General features: G+C 45.8%; 1 protein-coding gene across 1 annotated transcript in view; it reads left to right on the top strand.

Moving 5' to 3' along the window:
• The window catches only part of STK10 (serine/threonine kinase 10), a 381616-nt gene that overhangs the window by 336477 nt on the left and 23646 nt on the right, over nt 1-21493 (top strand). Inside the window, exons 15-16 of the mRNA XM_086931586.1 lie at nt 6354-6478; nt 19938-20126. Of these exons, the coding sequence (XP_086787712.1) occupies nt 6354-6478; nt 19938-20126 (314 nt within the window). The remainder of the gene's footprint in view (nt 1-6353; nt 6479-19937; nt 20127-21493) is intronic.

The raw sequence follows: 21493 nt of genomic DNA, 5'->3' as shown, positions 1-21493 counted from the left end.
TTTGATACAAGTCATATGATAAGTGCCACACTCTTGCTGCCATGCACAAGAATGCTCTGCCTCACCATCTCTACTTCCAGACTCTGGGCACTGTACCCAGATTGAGGTGAGCAAAGATTTCTCCCAGGGATATACACGTGCAACATTGCCTTGATTTAATCTGGACTGGCTTGATAAAGGGCCTTGTGTACTGTTAATATTTTATAGGGACCCAGTCCAGATAAAGTAATCCCTTGGACACAATTCCCGTTTAGGAATGTCCAAGGTAAGCCTCGCCAACGCATTCTGCACTAACTGCAGTTTGGCTTGTGTGCTGTTATTTCTATCTAAATAAAGCGTATTACAATATCAATTCTTGACATAACCAACGCCAGAGCAACTTGTTTCTGTGCCAGGAGGGAGATAAAAGGGAATATTTCCTTAGCCATTCTGAAAAGCCAGAACAAGATGATTTGGTAGGGTTGGTCTGCCAGTCCAGTGACCGCTCGCTGTCCAGGGTCAACCCTTGATTCGTAGCCTTCACTGTTGGAGCTTGTAAGGTAGCTAGAGTGTCCAGCCATCAATTGTTGTTCCAGATGGAGGATTGAGTTCCAAAGAACACCACCTCGGTCTTCTCCCCATTAAGGTTCAGGTAGTTTATTTCTATCCATCCTGCTAACGCTGTCATACAATGGTTAAAGTTAGCTGCGGTAGCTGCTGTGTCCTTCGAAATCAACACAATGATCTGGGTGTTGTCGGCATACAAGACCGCTAGTAGCCCATTGGAGCAGATGATCATGGCAGGTGGAGAGACGTAGATGTTAAAAAGTATCGGGCTCAAAGATGAGCCCTGCGACACACCACATTGCAGAGAAAATGAGTCCAACTGCAGCCTCGAAAAATCTACTCGCTATCGCAAGTCAGATTTTATCAAGTCGAGCTATTTATACAACCTTCTCGTCCGTTATTAAAAAGTTATCGTTTTTAGTCATGATTTGAGAAACATTCCTGCCCTTATGACAATGATGTTAAGTAACTAAGAGGCAAGTGAGCGGCCATATGTATCCGATATTTGACTAGATTTGTATTATATGGAGAAAAAGATTAGTCTATTAATTTTTTTTTTAAGTGTTTTGTGTATAGCAGACATGCTGAACTCTCGTATTTTAAGGGGGTCTCATATGTGATAAAGAAGAAAATGGCAGCTCAGTGAATTAAAATATTTGACAGGATAAAATATTTTGAAACCAGTCATCAGTCAAGGGCATTATAACCAGGTTGAGTAGATTAATTAAGTCACTGGCCTGCAGGTCTAGTAACATTTTTATGATTTTTCGAGGCCTGCACAGAAATTGGTTCACCGTCACCCTTTGGGATCTTTCCTTAAGGAAGGAAGACAGTAGTTTCAAAGCCACTTCTGTAATATCCCTTTCTCATAGGCCTTCGATAAATGGGGATTGGAAGATGGTGTCAATAGCCGCGGACAGATCCAACAGGATCAGAGCCGTGTCCTGCCCTTCATCCACTAGCCACCTAATACAGTCCGTGGCAGACATCAGTGCTGTTTCAGTTCTGTGTTTTTCAGGGAACCCGAACTATGACCCGTCCAACCAACTCTGTTCTTCCACAAATGCTATCCAGTGGCTATTTAGATGTTTCTCCAAGATCTTGGGTAGGACTGGAAGTAGAGAGATAGGATGGTAGTTTTTAAGGTCCTTAGGGTCGAGGTTGGGCCTCACTATTGCTTCCTTCCACAACCGCGGGTGTAGCACCCAGAATAGATGGCTTTGCTTATCATAGATGAAAGTGGGTGCACTACTTCGCCGGCCAGCATGTGCAGAGTTTTAGGTGCACATGGTTCAAGGGGAGACCCAAAGTTGGTGTTAAGAAGGGGCTGCTCAACAAGTTGTGGGGTAATGAAAGGAGAGATGGTGAGCATCTTTGCGTTTTTTTGCTGGAGTTCGATGTTTTAGGATATTCTGACTGAAGCTCTCTACTTAATGACGTCATTGGAAAAAATACAGTCTAGGTTGTGTCCTGCAACGTGGGTGGAGACTCTGACCACGGTAGGCACCCCAAGGCAGGCTAAAGTCTCTTTCAGTGCAATTGAATCTCAGTTAGCAGTATCCTCAGGATGAAAATCCCCCAAAATTGTAATATTACCATTTACTTTAAAGGGTGCTATGAGGTTCAATATTTGTCGGGAAGGAGGTCCTAGGTCCAGGGGTCCTATAGATTAGCATCCGGAAAAGGAGCTGATGGGGGATATTTTAACCGTAAAATACAAGGCTTCACAAGAGCTACTACTGAAGTTAGACACTAGATGGCATTAATAATGGACTTTAAAACCCACTGCCAGCCCTCGTCCTGGCCTCCCTACTCTATCCAGTCTGTGAATTGAAAAAGATGGAGTAAGCTCATCCACTAGATCAGAGCGTGAGGCGTTATTGGCCCATGGTTCCATAACAAAGACTCCATCTGGGTCGTGAGCAGCCGGAAAATCAGCAAATTCAACTTTGTTTTATTATTGACCTCGCATTAATTAGGAACTCTTTCAATTTGACCTCCTAACTGACTGCTTCCTTGGGTATCCAAGCTGTTTTTGTACTATTATCAAAGTTCTGGGGTGAGCGTGGGGGTATAGCTAGGCCAGCAGGACCAGGGGTCCTGGCGCCAGGTGCTGCCCAGACTCAGATGGGCGCAGACGAGCTTGCCTTTGGCACATCAGCTCAGACATGCCCCTTAAGTAGCATCTTTAGTCCAACAACTAGAGCCCTAAATCTCAACATGTCCCCTTCTCTTCAACCAGGGAGTGGGCAGCGTATACCTTTCCCTCTGCAGCAATTGGTTCCTAATGGACCGTGACGGATTGGGGAGTAGGAATTAGTCTCTGATTAAAAGGATTGCCGCAACTAAGAGCATAACTTACAAAACAAAAAGCAATTTAAATATTCTTAAGCATTCGGACAGCACCGAGACTACATGCGTGTCCGCCCATGCATGCCCCTTAAGTAGCATCTCCAGTCCAATGACTAGAGTGCTAAATTCTAAAATGTCCCCTCTCCTCGACCACGAAGTGGGCAGCATATACCTTTCTCAACGCAGCAATCGATTCCTAACGGACCGTGGCGGACCGAGATGAAAGACTTAGACTAAAAGATTAAAAGGATCACCACAAAACCATCTCAAGATAGATGTCGTTTGGCCAATTCTATCTCTTTGATTACTGCATCTGCTCTCACAAGAAAGTAATCGGCATTAGCCCCAGTATTAGTTATGCTAGCATTACTGATACCTCCGGGTCTAGCCAGCGCTATATAAAACTCTGAAAATAAATTAAATAAATAAATACTTGTAGCCTTGTGCTTTCCCATGGTTTGCAGCGCGTGCTAACAAGTTACACTGACCCGTGCCTCGATGAACAGATGTACCAGGAGAGGCCTTCGTAGCCAAGTGTTTGCCCAGGCCAGCAGGCAGGCGTGTCCTGCTCCGCGGGCTCCTAGGCTTCAATATATGCGCTTGACCGGTGCCTCCTTGCTCCCCCACTTCCACTGACCAAGCAATAATATGGGCTTAGTAGTGTCAGAAGCCTACTACTTCCAGCAAAAACAAAATCTGTGGTGTAAATATTTGTCTGAGTAGCACACGCTGTTGGATTTGAGGTGTTGGCTTATTTTGATTGTCATGCTTTTTCCTCTTTATTCCATTACTTGTATTGCTGCCTCTTGGCTTACCCATGGGGTAAACTACTTGTGAATTTACTCTGAAAGCTTTACTGGTGTTAAGTTAAAAATCAACAGCATTTGCTTGATAACAGTCTGTGCACTGCAAAAAATATTTACTTGTGATGAACCACGAGCATTGGTAGTCAACCCCCTCCTCTCCCAAAGTTGGTTCTTCTGTGATCTTGGCTCGAGATTTAAACTGTGGGGAGGATGGAGGTTGGAGGAACGCGCCTGAAGGTAAAGACATAGACTAGTTGGTTACAAAGGGTTGGGGGTGAATGAATATTGGAAACATCAGCATTTGAATCCTCGGTTCCTAAGATGTCTCACCTCTGCTTTTTCAGAGTTGTAGAACGAACCAATAAAAATGTGCTGAAAAGGTTATCCAGTCAGAATTATTAAAGCCATGTTTCCTGCACACATGTAACCGTGTGTTAAGAAAACCAAGCTACACTGTTTTAGGTAACAAACTGCTGTCACACCGACAGGAGTAATATTCCGATATTTCAGTGCCTTTTAGATGTTTACATGAGTGGTTGACTCTGGCTTGCCAGCAGGAAGCCTGTGCCAAGAACACAGTCCAGGAAGTACTCGTGTAGCAGAAAGTACCATATCCGGTTCAGGTTGCAACACATTGTGTGGGAGGTTAGCGCACAATAAAGGCTTCGAGCTGGGCACACGGGTACGTGGATACGACGTATGGCAAATGAACTTAAGAAGATGTATCATTACAAAACTGGGGAAAAGTACCCAAAAAAATAATGTTAAAGAATATTACAGATCACTATCAAAGGAGAGAGAGAGGACTAGGTAGCTAGTCCGTATCCCCAGGGTTTTATATGTGAAATCAATAAGGACTAGCCTATTTGTGAATTTGCATAGACTCAAGACTGTAAGACAGGGTACAACCCCTTTTGTTTGTTCATGAAGCCCTCACCCACCAATCTGGTGGGTGAGAGGCTAGTCCTTATTGATTTCACAAAGAATATTACAGACCAATAACTTCTCTAAATTATTAAAAGAAAACACAAATATTTAGGAGGAGTTTTATTTGAAGAGGTGTCATGTTTATGATCCATAACCTAAACTAATGACATTTGCAGTTATGGTGAGCCTTGGTAACATACCACCCTCTCCCACTAAAGCCATAACATTCTTAAAATGTCCTGTTTTTATATGGTAAGTAAAGTACAAATGCAGGTATGCAGTGTTCCCTGTTATTTATTACAATTGTTTGATGGGGAGCGACATGACCCGCGAGAGGCGAAGCCACGAATGGGCCATGCTGCCGCTCCCCTCAGTTAACAATGGCCAAAAAAACGCGTATTACACTGCGCTTATGTATATATGATTTATATCGTACTGTTTTTCATGTGCAGCAGTTGTAAGCAAGGGTTGATCACCACAAGCAGAACATAAGGGGTTAAATCAGTTCAGAGAGCGAAAAGCACAATAACAAGGCTGTGTGAGTGTGGCCCTGGTTGTTGTCTCTGAAGGTATTTTGAAATGTAGTTTTGAGGAAATGAGTGTTTTTATTAAATCATTTGTCTCCCACGGTGTAAATAACATCGCCCCACTCTGGTCATAAATGCATGAATCTGTTTTAGTGTTTTGGTTCCAAATAACGTGCATAATTGGGACACGCAAATGTTAATCAGCATGACATAAATAGATAAATGCTTCGGCAGTGAGAATGAACGTGGCCCAATAGCAAAAGCGGTTTAGAACAAATGAAGTCATAAACACACAGTGTCACGGTTATTAATACAGGGCAAAGTTCAAAATTGAATTTTTACCACCATACAGCAACACTGACATTGGAAAACCCCTTTTCCTGCCTCACATTTTGCATGTACCACTTTCTTTACAGAGAGTTTACTGCTAATAGTCATGAGGCTTTGCCCGTGTGATTTTGAACTTTCAGCACACACTTAACCCTTTGGATCTTGGTTTTGGTTAAATCAGTTTGGTTTAAACAAATGTACAAGAACTGCCATTGCATAAACCATATATGCACGAATGCTCTTTATTGGCAGTGTGGAGGGCAGGGCATCATGATTCACTCATGCTCAGTCTCTCGTGAGTCGAGGCCACGCCCCCAGCGGTTATAATGAGCGTATTACACTATACACTCTTTGTATGTGTAATATTCCTTTGTGAAAGTCTAAGGGGTCGTATACAGCAAACACTTCCTGGGATCTGTCCCCAGCCAAGCGGGGACCAGCGCCCCCTCCCCGAGTATTTGACAAAGTCTTCACAGGCAATGAAGATGAAGTGGTGATACTCAGGCAGTGTGTCAGATGGGACTTTGTTCCCCTTGATGAAAGGTGGGCAAGTAGACCTGTTCTGCCTGTAAAGTCTTACTGTCTGTCTGTCTATCCATCTATCTATAAATTAAATGTGAGATTATTTTTGCGATCATTTATGTTAAATAAAAAATTCAAATATGGCGCAATCCTGGTTTGGCCTGTGGTCACTACAAGGAAACATAAACTTCAGTAAGGAGATATTAATTTTAAAAGTGTGGTTGCTTGAAATTCTTGGTGGAATATCTTCAGAGAAATCCAGGCATTTGTATTTCATAACAAACTCCTATATTTCCAAAGTGCCTTTGCTCTTTTCTGACTGCTTGTCACTTTTCATTGCCAGAGCGTGAATCCGCGATTTGGGACCTCGAGGAGCGGCACCTGCAGGAGCGCCACCAGCTCGTCAAGCAGCAGCTGAAGGAGCAGTACTTCCTGCATAGACATGAGCTGGTCTGCAAACATGGAAAGGTAACACCACCCAAGCCTTGCGTAAACCGATCACGGGCTACGTCTCTCTCTCATCAAAGGTGTTGTTTTGGGACCATGGAGTGTTCTACTCTGATCTAAGCCTCCTTTAGAGATTGGATCAACACAATGACCTCTTGGGTTAGCACGCGTGTACAGTGCGGTTATTCTTTCAGACTTTAGGGCCATATGTTGACATTTAATTTGGGCCTATATAAAAGGCACAATAATTGCATGGCCACTAGTAGAAGAGTGCAGGTTAATCAGAAATGCAGGCCTTATGATCAAGTTCATCAAAGTACCTCCCAAAATGGTTTTTCATGCCACGAGTCGCTTGAGTCGTCGTCATATTGGTTGCCGCCTAGATTTTACTGTGCTACAACTTACATTCTGTCGCTAAACCAACTTCTGCCACCTCACGATACCAGGCCCTCAACCTACTCCATCCTCTATATTTGAAAACTGACCTCTGTGACTCGTGCCTCATCTCTTAACTCCAGCATTCGGACTACCCTTAAAACTCATCTTCCCCACCCGAGACCCAATCCAGCAACCTCCGATCAGTTCAACCACTCATCGAAACAGAATAAATGTATGTGGGTCTCACACCACGCTACCAAATACAGCCCCTGCCCTGAACTTCTGACAAGTCCAGAAGTTCCACTCACCACATAATCTGTGTATCAGTCCATCCAGGCTGCTCCGAGTCGGATTCAGTTTCTTTAGCTATGTAGTAAGTTGTAAGTCTGCTGTGGTATGCATCTGCCATCATGACATAAGAATTTAATGAGTGAAGCTGGAGAGCTTAACCAGGTCTGCTACAGGAGGAATTATTTGTGCGCCTGCCTGTGGTCAGGCACATGTAAGTGTGCGCTAGATTGCTAGTGGAGGGATTGCTGCTGGGAGCCCTGTTAGCCAGTTAGTGGCATATTTTGGATGTGTCCATATGTGTTCAGTATTTAGGGCCCAATTTAAAAGTTAGCAGCTGAGCCAGCTCATCAGAGTGAATTACTCTGTCAGCCTGGCAAAGGTCCCAGTGACCACATTTTGAAATGTCCATCGGGCTGGCATTGACAGGAACCACCATCAAGTTGGTTCCTGCCAGTGCATTGTAACTTTGCCATTGGATGGAGCGGGGAACATCCTTTTTAAACGCAACTTTTACTCCGCACTACCATTACGACGCAGCTATTACAACGCAAGTCGTTACAACAACTTGCGCTGGAGGGCGCTGTAGGGTAGGGAATAGTTTAATTTTCTATCCAACACCTTCCCTACTATCCACGGGGACTGGAGTTGGAATAGAAAATTAAACTATTCCACTATCCAGCGCCCCCCAACGCAAGTCGGTGTAACGACTGGCGTTGTAAAAACTGCATTGTAATGGCATGCGGAGTAAAAGCATGCATTGTGATGTCATACATCCGATGGAGCCGTATGGTAAAGTTTCTTTCTTTTTAAAAAAAAAATAAAACCCCAAAGCAGGATTTTGTTTTTGAAAATAAAAAAAATATGCCCTCTCTCCATGAGAGCCCTCTCCTATGGCGAAGGGGAAGGGCATTTTTTCAGTTTTCACTGCCCCTTACCGCCAGGGTTTTCCTGGCAGTGAAAACTGACCTCTATGTTCTCCCATCTAAATTACGAGGATGGACATACAGGTCAAACACCGACTGCTCTTACTCAGTAAGACCGTCAGAAGGGTGTAACACAGTGTCTTGTTAAAAGACCATGAGGGTGTATTTTCGTTGGCAGTGGTGATGCCCAGCGACAATATGGTGTGTCCGTGATGTGTTGGGTGCGTATACTGTCTAATATGTGCTCATGCATTGGCAACTCATGCGGGGCAGCACCTCCACTTATTTAGTCCAAGTCGCTTCCCAGTGGTTTTGCAAATGTGCCACTTAAATCATGGAAACCCCGAGGATAGGCTTAAGAAGTGGGGGGTTACAGGTCATTAATTTTCCTTTGTCTGTGACTCTAGGCATGTCTACATTCTGAGGATCTGACTTTTCTAGGAAATGTAGGTCTTTTAGCATGCAAGTTTTAGAAGGAGTGTTAACGATAGCCCATTTGCTCTTATTTGCACCTGAAAGGCTGTCTCTGTCCTCTCACCCACTGGGCTGTTTAACCTATGACTGCGGGCAAGAAAGAAGGCAGGAAGCTAGATAAGATCTTATTTTGCATTTCGCACCTCTGCGCTTTGGTGCTATGGCACAGGATACCAACATTAGCTGGCAGGATGATGATTTCTCTTTGTAATCCCTTGACTTGTGTAAATGTTATATTGTAGTGCTTACGTTTGTAAAGCTGAAAGAAAATTGGTAATGGAATTGGCTAGATTTTAATATTTTCCAAAGTTGCCTACTGTATTTCAAAAACTGATTGTTAGACTTGTGTAACCAAAAGTAAACCCTGCTCACATATATTGTGAGGGTTCACTCATATTATGCATTGAAACAAGCATTAGCAATGTGGGTAAATTCTTGCTCATTTAAAAAAATAAAAAATGTTTATGCGCACTGCAGCGGCGTAGCTAGCGGGCGTGGGGGGTGGGGGGGCAGTCCGCCCCAGGCGGCACCATTCTTGAGACGGCCGCGCGGCACTGGAGGCCCATTTTGCGGCCGTGGCGGCCATTATAATTTATTTGGAAGTGGGCAGTGGCCGGCCGATTTCACAGTGTGTCCCCCATATCAAAAATAAATTATTAAGGCGGCTGCAACACCGGGCAACCAGTGCCGCGCCCGCCCCCCGGCGCACAGTCACAGTGACGGAAGTGGTGGCAGTCAGTGTGGCAGACAGTGCACTGAGTGCAGTGCAAAATAGTGCAGCGCGCGCGGCCTAAGTCCCGCCGCCACGTTAGTAACACACTGGTCCTGCCTCGCTCCGACCGTTGTTGGCACCCCCCCCCTTTCGCTCAGAGAAGTGACGTCCTTCAGGCCAGGGCCGACAATCAGTTGTAGCGTGCCGTGCGCGGTCTGCACGAGTGCTACCAATGACGGCCCGGTATGGAGATTTGGGCCAGCCCATGCCGAGTCACGAGCAGAAGAACGTAACAGTGATGACTCATTACGCGCTCACTGCTACGCTCTCGTCGTGGTCGTGTGACTTGTGTGTCGGTTTAATTAATTCTGACCTGGGGGCGCCAGCGGGCACTGGGCAGTGCTTTATTAGGCAGAGAGTGGAATTGGCAGCTAGAGACAGACGACTGAAGAGGTGAGTGAGAGTCAGACATCTAGAGATCATTTTCGTTCATCGGCAATGGCATTGGTTGAATTTCAAGCTTGGATCGGATGCATTGCTTGCTCTTGTGCGACCTTACAGGTGCAAATGTTAAATATTCCTGTATGACATGACTGTACGGCTCCACCAGTCCCTCTCACTCGAGAAGCTTCTACACAGTGCTTAACATGTAAAAAACGAAGTACCAGGGCCCTAGTCAGGTGCCCATTACCCTTGCCAGCGCTGCTAATGACTGTACCAGCACTACCACTATCCATCTCACTCCTGAAAGTTTGCAGAAAAGACTATTCCAGGCCACTAAAAGCTACAGAAATGCCTCAGGCAGCAGGTATTCGTCATTTGTAATTAATATTACATTATTAAATAACTGTTGTTGTGCTCATTTCAAAAGTAACAAACAGCACCCCCATGTGTCTGACTGCCATAAGAGCTGGTGTTGACTTTTAAGTGCTGGTGCTGAGCACCGGAAACCTCTAACACAAATTAAACACCGCTTCTACACATCTGGTCGCAACGTCTGTGGTACATCTTTTAAGCTACAGGACTCTGCACTGTACCGGGTGCACGTTTATGTTGGTGTGATCCATCTGTACTGTTGGCCTATTTGAGTGCTGGTATTCTGGTATTTCATGTAGATGGGCAAGCTAAGGTAGGCACGACATGAGACTGGCACGAGACTTTGAGTATGGAGATTTTGGCCAGCCCTCGCCAAGTCACGGGCAGAAGAACGTAGCAGTGATGACTCGTTGCGCGCTCACTGCTACCCTCTCGTCGTGGTCGTGTGACTCATGTCGGAGACTAGTTTAATTAATTCTGGCCTGGGGGGCGCCGGCAGGCACTGGGCAGTGCTATTCAGGCAGAGCAGAGAGGGGCATTGGCAGCTAGTGACTGACTAGACTAATTGAAGAGGTGAGTTAGAGTCTAGAGATCATTTTCGTTCATCGGCATTGGTTGCATTGATTTCAAGCTTGGATGCATTGCTCTTGAGCGACCTTCGGGTGCACGTTTATGTTGGTGTGATCCATCTGTGGGCCTATTGGAGTGCTGGTATTTCATGTCGATGGGCAAGCTAAGGTAGGCATGAGACTGGCACGAGGCTTTGAGTAGTGCTTGGATATTGATAGTGATAATAAATAAAATATGATTCCATTTGTGAAGTCTTCCTTGACCTTGTTCGAACACTCCCAAATCAGCATATCCCTCCCTCCTGGGACGCATCGTAACACTATTTTGACTGCGGTTTCCCATGTTCGACACACCTTTCGTATTATAAAGTGCATCCTTTTTCCCCAGCACCCCCCCCCCCCCCCCCTCAAGGGGCAGCAAACTGAGGGATAGCCCCGGGTGCCACAAGCTCTAGCTACGCCCCTGGCGCACTGGAAAGTTTTACAGCGAGCTTCACAGCACAATAGTGATGCAACATGGACAGCAGCAGTGGAACCTCCCCTACTTACTTAACTCCAAGTATAAGAAAAGCATGGGTAGCAGTAGCAACATCACTCCATTCTCTCATGTATACAGGACAGGTACAACACAGCTTAAAGATTCTGAAGGAGAGATGTTAAAAGACTGCTGTCTGATGTTTATACACAGACGGGCATACAAGAAGTACAAACTCCTGCAAGAAACAGCCAAACCTCTTATCGAAGTTTATGTACTCCAGATCAGTTGCGGCCTGCATTATTCGCAGGTGGGGGGTGGTCATGCTGGAGGGTTCTCTCCGGCAGGAACAAGAAGCAGGTAGCGTCCCTCCCCTAACCAAAGCCAATCATAAACCTGCAATTACAGTGTTGTGATTGGTTGAGACGCCCGCCAACCAAGCGTCTATGGGAGGCCTTTTTCTCCATGTAGGCTGCATGTGGGCAAGCCACTCCTGCCCTGCCATAGAGCAGACCCGCCCACCCCCAACCAAACCCGTCTGCTTTCTGGCATTGCGAGAAGCAGAAACATAAAATGGTTGTTATACCATTTTATGTTTCTGCTTCTCACTCTACGAGAAAGCAGTGGGGCTACGCTCCTTTGCCCTAATGGAGTAGCGCCCCTGCTCCCGATATTGTTGCTACTCTGTCCTCTGAATATTGAATTCTTAGGGTGGATCGCCTAAACAAGAAAGGGGGAGGGGGCATTGCCCTTAGCTTTAAAGCGCAATACGTTGGTAAAATAGACAAACTTTCTATCCCATAATGTGGAGCTCTACTGTTTTCTCGGTCTCTTTCTAATACCTTTACCATGTCAGGAGCTCTAATTTACCCCCCTCCGCCCTCCGCAGGCAATTGGAGTTCCTCCTTAATGGAGGCCTTATATCCATACATAGGAAAGTATGCCAGCTGCACAATTATCAGATATTTTTATTCCATCTGACAATAAGGCATGTAAGATTACCTCTTCTCTTATTGAGGACCTCATGGCCCTGGATATCCAACTGACCAACGATGGCCCTGCTTGCAAGGCTGGCCATATGCTCGATCCCATCTTTTCAAATGAGAACCTGCGAGTCGACCAGGCCATCTCCCTAGCCTGGTCTGACCACTACGCAGTTCCCTTTTCACTTTAAATCTCAGGTGCTTTTCTGCCAGGGACAGCCCAGTCCACCTCCTGGTAGGAACTGGTTGGAGCTTAAAGTATCCACCTTGAACTCGAGTCCAAACGTCTGAAGCTGCACAATTTAGTTTGTTCTGACGCAGCCATCATTGATAGACGAATTGATTTCGCACTTGATTCCATTATCCTGATGACGACCAAAAAGCATCACACAACCCTCTCACCGGCTCCCTTGTTCAATGATACACTACACAACAGCAAACGATGTGTAAATCCCTCAAAAGAGTGTGGCGAAGGACCTATAGCACGGTTGACAAACCAAAGTATAAGTTGGCCATAAAAGAATATCATAAAAGCTGCTTCACTTCTTAAATTAGCATGGCCCACAATTGCTCAAAAACACTGTTCCAGGTCATAAAAACACTGTCTGATACTGCAAATACATCCCAGTCGTTTCTCTCTCACAACCCCAGTGTGACAAGCTAGCTTCTTTCTTTTAAAAAAAAAAAAAAGTTGCAGATATTCAAGCTACTTTCTCCTAAATGATGTCAAAGGGTGTTTTCGTGGAGATTCCTTAGGATGTGGGGAGATTCAATGAGCTCTCCTATTCTAAGAGAGAATACTGTGGTACAAATAGAACATTTGGCAGGGAGAGACAATAAGCCTTTCCATCCTCTGGATGGCACCATGTAACCTCTCTGTTACAATCTTGCGTTAGATACTGCAGCTTGTGAAGTTTCAATATTGGATTTGATCATAGCTCAGCACTTTTTATTCTCTTGGTCCCAAAAAATACGAAAGGACGTTATCCTGGGAAGCGGAGCTTGGTCACGATGGAGATGGGTGTCTTCTTCACTTAGGCCTTTGTAAGCTGATCTCCATCCTGTCTTCTTTACATTGTAAATCCTTCAGAATGACAGCGGTAAGCATTCATATGTGCGCTCAAACAAAACGTTACAGCTCCTTTTGAGATCATTTTGGGGTGATCTAGGCACCCACTAGCATCAATAACACCTCTGAGAATTATACGCCCTTCCCACTCCGTGATGGCGGGCAAAAACGTGTCTATACTGTATGTAGGCATCCGCTAATTGGGATATGACTAGAATTGGACTGGATTTAGGAACTAGGGGCAGCAGCGTACACTTTATCTGTGCCTTTCCATTTGCCCGGATACTGGACACTCACTGTGACGTCTGCCTTGGGCATTACGGTTAAAATCCGGGGATGAGAGCCAACAATCCTGCGTGTAGGTTGCAGGGAACACTGGGTGAGGATGCCTGTGCGAGAGGAAAGCAGTTGGATGAGTTTTGCATCTTCCCACACTATTAATAGACTCTGACTCTCATCTTGGATTCAATACACATTCAGGCAGACAATGTCGCTTCAGTGTCATTGGTCATTGGTCAGTATCTATTGCATGAAAAGACCATAGGAGCCATGATGGAGCCAGGCAAGGTAACTACTCAGACCATGCTCTCTTCAGTTTGCACACCGCCCAACACTTGGTTAGCAGCATTGACTGTCTTCTGAACTCTGTGAACCTCTAATCGAATACTGATATACTTTGATGGTCCATATAACTGAAATCAATAACCCTAAGTGTGGAGAGTGGAGGGGGCGAGTGGAGACTACATTGAAAAATTATTTTATGCATGGAACAGCCTTTAGTTTGTGTGTCACTGCCGACACAAATGTCTTCCCCACTATTTACAGGCAGTTTAATCCGACTGACATATAATGGCCCATCATCTGTATCTCCAGTCTGTTGTTCTGCTCTCCAGGAGAGGCATGTAACAGAAATGCAGCATTTCTGTTTGTAGGTCAGGGTTATAGCTGTGCCCTGTTACCCCATGACCCAGCGAGTTACTCTGCCCTAGGGGTGTAGCTTGGTCAGTAAGATTTGTAGGGGGGGGGTGGTGAGGTGCGGATTTCCCAACAATCACACTGGCATATAATAAAATTCATAATACAACAAGCAGTATCATGAGAGAGGCTAAAGGGGAGGTGGAAAGGGAGACGAATGATGATTGGTACACTTACAAAGTGAGAGAAGTCACAATATTTTATAAAATAACCAACCGTTTTAAAGACTTTTAGAATAGAGAGAGAGAAGAGAGTATGTGTCTGACTGGATCTGTGTGCATGGAACAATTCTTGGTGAAATCCGACATACAGCTCAAATACTTGACTCAAAGTACCTGGACCCATCAATTTACCTGAATATACATTTACTAGGGGGGTGTAACACCCATCCCCCCCCTCCACGCCTGCCTGTTACTGAAAACACACACTTTCCCATTGATTAGTAAATACAATTGGCCCATTTGTGATCTTCGTTCTGTGCCATCTACATAGAGGACAAGGTTTGTTTTAGCATGTATTCTGACACCTTAATGATCCACTGACTGGCACTGTGCAAGTTTCTCACTGCTTTCAGAACTCTGTTCCAAACCTATCACTCGTGCCCATTCCTGGACACGTACAACTTGAACTTACACAGACACCTAGACAGACCACCCCAGGACATTGTGGCCTGTTTTGCCAAATTTTGGGACTGCAAAACAAGAAAACTGCAGGGAAAATAAAAAATGTGTAATATTTTTGTGACAGTAACAAAATGTGCATGTCACAAAAAATCTGTGGCCTAGCCAGCAAACCAGCCTGCATGGCAAGACTGAGCTGGGTGTCCTTATACTTGCTTTAGAATAATAAAAATATACATAAATGGGGCAAACCCAGACTGGTAAATCATTCAGTTCTATACAGCCACTAATGTTGGATAATTCGCACTGAACAACAAGGATTCAAATTCACAAATATGAGAGCAGAGCCTGAAAACCACTAACTTTGCCTGCCAAACTGTCTGTGGAGGGCTGGGGAAGCTGCAGTTAAGTTTATGCATGCGTCATTTGTTAACAGAGAAATGTGAGCAACCAACTTATCAGGGCCTCTGTATTAAGGCTCTAGCGGCCCTGTTAATGGGCAAGCGCATGGCAACATATGATGCTCCATTTATTAAAGTAAAAAAGGGGAAGGGGACCGGGGGAGGGGGTTCTAGGAGTTTTACAAAGTCAACTCTGTTCAAATCTACAAAATACCCAGCGCACTTTTTAGCCTGAGAATTATGTATTCCATTTTTTTGACAATAAGTGCACGCACGGTAATGAACCCCTCAGATCTTGATTCTGTGTGTGTGGGATCTCCACTTCCCGGAGAGGGAGGTTGCTAGCAGAGGAGTTGTGGTGGGAATAGTCTCGTATTTGTGGTGTAGACTGCACGGAAGTCACATGGAGGTGGGGGGCTGCATTGCGAAAGGGCTTACACCCACCCCATGCCACTGATCTGCCTAGAGCAATATTTAGTGTGCTTACATTAGCTGTGGCAATGCACCTCCACCCACTACGACCCTGCGCCCTAGGGCGCCTGAGGAAGGAGTGTCATGCCTCACAGGTCTGGGGGGCAATGGTGACCCGGCAGGGGTGCATACATGGTTGGTAGAACGTCCCAGGGAGAAATACGGCCCCCTCTCACAGGTTCGGATTGGAGCAGTGTTTCCGTAGAGCTGCAGACACTTTTCAAAGTGGAATACTCTGCTAAAACAGTTTTGTGTCATAAGTAATTGATTTAAGGCTAAAAGTTAATGATTACGAGTAAAATAATGTGCTGCAGTAATGCAGCTAGCTAAATTTGCAAATCAATGCCTCAATATCCTGGGGGGTTTGTTTATCCGATAGAGACTGTATCTAGCTGCATACTCCTCTCATCCTCCCCAGTCTGCGAGGCAATTACAGTGTAAGGGACACCCTTCTCAAGTCCTCAGGTTTTCACACCAGTGGTCCGTTCTCATAGTGGCTCTGCGCTCCTGGCATACAAAGTCTCAAAAGTAACTGACATCAGCACGCTGGGATGGTGCCAATATAGGTTCAACTCCCATCACTTCTGGCGTGGACGTTGCAGTTCTTTAAATACAGCGCTGTGCCCCTGCATCTGTTCTGGCCGACTTTACATTTTGACTTGCCTGTGTTGACCCGCCTGCCTCCAGCTTTGGCGCATCCTGCCACAGAAAGCACCTAAGGTTGGCTGGACTGCCGGAAGAGTTCACGAAACGTTGGTTCGTTCTTCTGTACCACACTCACTTGTTAGGGGATTGCCCAACCCTAAGACTCTTTAAAGATACCGGCCCTGTGCCGGGTTCAGCCGTCAAATCCCAACATGGAATCTTCTAATGCAGTGGGCTGTCACGGTCTGCCTCCGCCCGCTCGAGTGCTGCTCAGCCTGCTGGTGGTTACTGGTTAGGCAGGGAGAAATAATCGCTGCATCCATTTGTTGCCGTTAACGACTCCTCCCTTGAACTGAGGACGCAGACGGCGCTGTTTCTTCAGATGACCACTAGATGCCGCTGAAGAGGCAGGCTCCACAGCGGCATTAGCTACATGTTCTGATAGCTAGTTGTTATAGCTGCTAAAAAGTAAAGGATGTTTCTCCTTTTTACTCTGAATAAACTACTTGAGCAAGACTGGAGACGACGTAGTGCCGGAGTCTCAGACTCGTTCGGCTCTGGCTGCCCTATCTACTGTTTCATATCAGTGGCCCGGGGCATTGCACCCCATCGCTTCAGATGCGCACCTTATGCGTCCCACTGAAGATGGGGCAAAGATCCTTCGAGGAGCCCCTCGCTTACACGGGCAGGGCGTGAATCTCACAGGCAAGCAAAACGAAGGGAAATAATTATTGTTGAGGGTTGAATTAAAACATTACCCTTTAAAAAAAAGAGCTTTCCTGTATCCCAGTTCCACCAAGCACAAGGTTTTTGTTTAGTTTCATTCTGGGATTTGTAATTCTGCTGACCTTACTACAATATTGGAATCAAAAGTCTCAGAAGAAAAAACCTGGAAATGAATGAACTAGTTATGCATGGACCAGGAACATTTATGAGCTCTGCAAATCACTTAAAAAAGGTAAACGCGAATACATATCTATTCCCATACTATTTCCTTGTAATGCTTCACAGAACCATACAACTGTCCTTTAAAACCAGACCTGTTTGCATTGTCAATGCCTGTTTTGTCTTTTGTGGCCGCATGAGTTGCATGTACCACTATTGTTGTTTGACTGCGACTGTTTGACTAAATTCTGTGAAGAACAATTGAAGAAAGCGTATTCAATGTTACTTTTTCCTTGTGGGTGAAATCACTTGGCAAAAATAGCCCTGTGTATCTTATCTTATGTCAGAGTCGAGGACAAATTGGAACAGTTCTCTGGTTACGATATTAAGGAAGTAAATTTCATACGATTTCAAGTTCCGATTTTGCACAACAGTTACTAAAGTGTAAATGGCCACTATTGCATTCCTATTCGCGTAATAACATTTTCAAAATTCTCCTCCAAATAAGGATTTGGCAGGTGCTCCTCTAAAGGTTTAAGCTTTATTTATGTCCCTGTGGACCCTACGGGATGTGGTAACAAACTGCCTCTGTTGCCAAAGGCAATCATGGCTGTGGCAGAAAGGCCATAAACTCAACTGAATTGTATTCATTATGTAACGGAAAGATGTTCTGCCCGCGTCACTTTTGCCGTGTTTAGTGATATTAGTGAGACAGTTGTGGGACGAGCTTTGCATTCAGTCACTTATGAGGAAAACTGGTGGTGTCTATTTTTCTCTTTAGAATTGAGAGATGCTAGTTCTGGCTTCCATCATCATCAAAACATATTCCCAAGTAGGTACATGTCAGGGAGCGTGTGGTTGGTGTACTGGCAAAACCACTATTCGTTGTTTAGATCCTGGTTTCACAGGAAAAGATTTGACTTTTTTCAGCTTTTGGCTAAGGCGTGGGAGAGATATAGTCTAAAAAGTAAGAGTTCCAGACTCTCTCACAGTTCCGAATCCTATCATTTGTATTGGACATCCACAGATCAGAATCCACTTTAACTTGGGCTCCAGGTGATGTAGATTTTGAACAGCACGAAGCAGAGAGCCTGCCCATCCCATCAAATGCAGTAGTTGAAAGTATAAAGGGCCCATACAATTGAACTATCTTCGTAGGGGAAAACTGATCAAACAAGTTATTGACAGGACAATAATATTATCCAAGACATAACAGCTGGGGCCAAAACCCACCTAATAAGTGGGTAGGAAATGATGTCTCAAATCCCAACCATCTGACTGTGCACAAAATATAGGTGCCTGAGCTTTCATCTTAACGTCTAATAGGACGACAAAGCAACTGTCAGTGGGGTCAGAGGGGTTCTATACTTTGAACAGCAGGTGAAGAACTGAAGGTCTCTGTTTTGGGAACAACAGCAGTTTTCGAAGAAAGAGTGTAAAGCCATAGAGCCTAGTGCATCAGGTCTGCCTTGTTGAATAAATCCGCTTGAAGGCCTTTTGACCCCAGACTCCAAGGATCTACTTGCACTCCGTTAAAGAGCCTAACTCTCTGGAGACCTCGGCCATTGGCAGCGTAATTACAAGCCAATACAAGAAGACTATCTGCTTGGTCCTTCACCTTTAGGAAAAGGTAGCGTTCCTTTTTGACACATTGCATATATGTAATTTTAATAGTTGAAGGTGCTGTTTGAAAAGTATTGCACTAGGAATGCTGAACTCTAGATCTCATCAGAATGGCAGTAGTGGCCGGCGAGTTGACAGAGTGCCGTCGTGCCGGGCAGGGTAAGGTGGGGGACAAATAAAAGAAATAAACACTTACCTGCTCGCTGCGTCACGCTCCTCGCTTCTCCAGACACAGGCCCCCAGAGTGCACTGCGGCCTGTCCCAACGCTGCTTTCATGCTGCTGAATGCAGCGTCCGGATTGGCCTGAGCACCGATTATTTGCACTCACACACAGACTGGGAGCCTGTGCCTGCTCCTTCCAAGCAAAGAATGCAGCTGGGTTGGAGGGAGCTTCACTGCACATGTGAGTTTGGCCAGCCATTTCATGCGCAGTGATGGCAGTGCCCAACACTCCCCCTCCAGCCTGCCACCACCCTGGGCCCTGCCCCCTAGCTAGGGTGACCAGAATTTTGAAGCCAAAAACAGGAACATTTCATAAAAATAGAAGGGCTGCAATTTTACTTCAAGCGATGAGAGCCCTCCTCAGCAGAGAATTACAGAACAGGCAGTAAGAACATACATAAAATGCAATTATTAATCCCAGTAGCTTGCCTGTTAATTAAATTGCTTTCTTGAAACAACTGCTAACTGTCCCTGCTTTGTAAAACATAAAAAACACCTCCCACCGTTTTCAGTCGACCCTCTCCAAAAACGGGGACATGAGCTAAATTTCTTGAAATTTGCTGAGACAGCTGGTTAAAAACAGGGACCGTCCTGGCAAAACAGGGACGTCTGGTCACCCTAACCATAGCCTCGGCTCAGAGAGGAAAATAAAACAATAATAAACAAGAGTTTAGTATTGTTTTATTTGTCATTTTCTCAGCCGCTGTCATGTGGGACGACACTCGAGCCACTTCTGCAGAATACTATAATATGTGCGTTTTTCCAACCACCAGCTTGTAATGGTCTGCCCTTTCCTTGCGCAGCAGGTGCCAGCTTGTCGGAGGCTTTGTATTCTGCTGCTCTGTCTTGAAAGGTTCCCTCTGATGTGATTCCGTTTGGATCCTAGACACATTTCTGTAGCACTTCCTGTGCTGGCCTTTGGTTCACATAGCGCCTTTGCCTTGTAGGAGCGTGAGCAGATGCAGCGCTACAGCCAGCGCATGGTGGAGCAGCTTAAGGTTCGGCAGCAGCAGGAGAGGAATCGACTTCCCAAGATCCAGCGCACGGAGGGCAAGAGCCGCCAGGCCAAGTACAAGAAGCAGCTGCACGCGACCCCCGGCCTGAGCAGCGCCGAGCACAGGGAGCTCATGAAGCAGGTAAGGTGTGGCGTTGTGCCCTGTACTGTGTATGGCTCCGGGCGCAGTGGCGTAGCAAAGGGGGGACGAGCAAACGGGACTGCCACGTGTGGCACAACCACCTGTACACCACTGTCCGGGTGGGGCAAGCAGGGGCGGCCTTAGGCATGTGCAAGCTGTGCACCTGCACAGGGCCAACAAACCCCAGGGGCCACCACGCCAATATATATCCATAATATAATAATCCTCTGAGGATGGATACATATTTGCGTGGCGGCCCCTAGCAGGGATTTGGCGGCCTCAGGCTCTGTTACACTTCCAAACACGCTGACCCCCTCCTCTTCACTGGCCTCCGTGCTCCGCCCCGCCCGGACCCCCTCTTCCGAGGCCTCCTACCTGCGCTCCCTGCCCAGGTCCACCATGAGCCTCCACTTCCAAACATTCTGACCACCTCCTCTTCTCTGGCCTCTGTGCTCCGCCCCGCCTGGACCCCCTCTTCTGGGGCCCCCTACCTACGCTCCCTGCCCAGGGCCACCATGAGCCTAGAGCCGCCCCTGGGGCAAGTGGCCAAGCCATCAAATTCCTACCGAGTTGGATTATGCCACTGCAATGAGAGAACTCTTTAATAGTAGTAGTTTCTAGACAAGAACTTGGAAACATTTATGACCCCCCCCCCTCTCAAAAGCTCGCCGAGTTTCCTTGAGTGACATAAGTGATGAGTTTGTCACGTGCATCTCAGATGTGCCCACTGTCCGCACCGGCAGTTCTAAATAGCAGGGGCTGAGACGGGTCCCTCACGGGCTCTCCATTTTTACCCAAAAAATCTAAACTCTGCGGCAGTACCACCCTTCACTGCCTTTGAGGTAAGTTCACAGAGACTCGTTATAGTTCTTGCACAGTCTGATCATTTCAGAATTGAAACATTTTCAATATTCTGTACAACGACGCTATCATTGTTACTTATTTAGCTTATTCAACTTTTAATCTTTTACAAAGCCAATAGTCCTGGCTTGTTGTAGGTGTAATGTTACTTGTAGTATTATATATCTGGATGCAATAAAAGAAGCAGCAAATTACCAGTTAGGTGGCACACTATGCTAAGCACAGATTTTTAAACCACGCCCTAATTAACATCGACCACTCCCTTTGAGAGACCCCCCCCGTTTTTTGATCCCACTTAAAGCCCTGCCTATGGTTCACATTTTACATGATACAGCACTTTATTTTATGAAAAGGGAGCGCAAATCCTAAACTCACTCACTTCAATGCAGAGGTCTTCAAACTGTGGGACATGTCCCCCTGGGGGTCCGTGGCTGCTTTCTCGAGGGCTTGCAAATGCTCCAACAACTACTTGTGAATAAAGATAGCCTGGAATCGCAACCACGTTT

The sequence above is a fragment of the Lissotriton vulgaris genome, chromosome 7 (assembly GCF_964263255.1).
Source record: "Lissotriton vulgaris chromosome 7, aLisVul1.2, whole genome shotgun sequence".
Taxonomy (NCBI): domain Eukaryota; kingdom Metazoa; phylum Chordata; class Amphibia; order Caudata; family Salamandridae; genus Lissotriton; species Lissotriton vulgaris.
The sequence above is the reverse complement of the archived record's forward strand: the minus strand, read 5'-3'. Positions and strand labels throughout refer to the sequence as shown.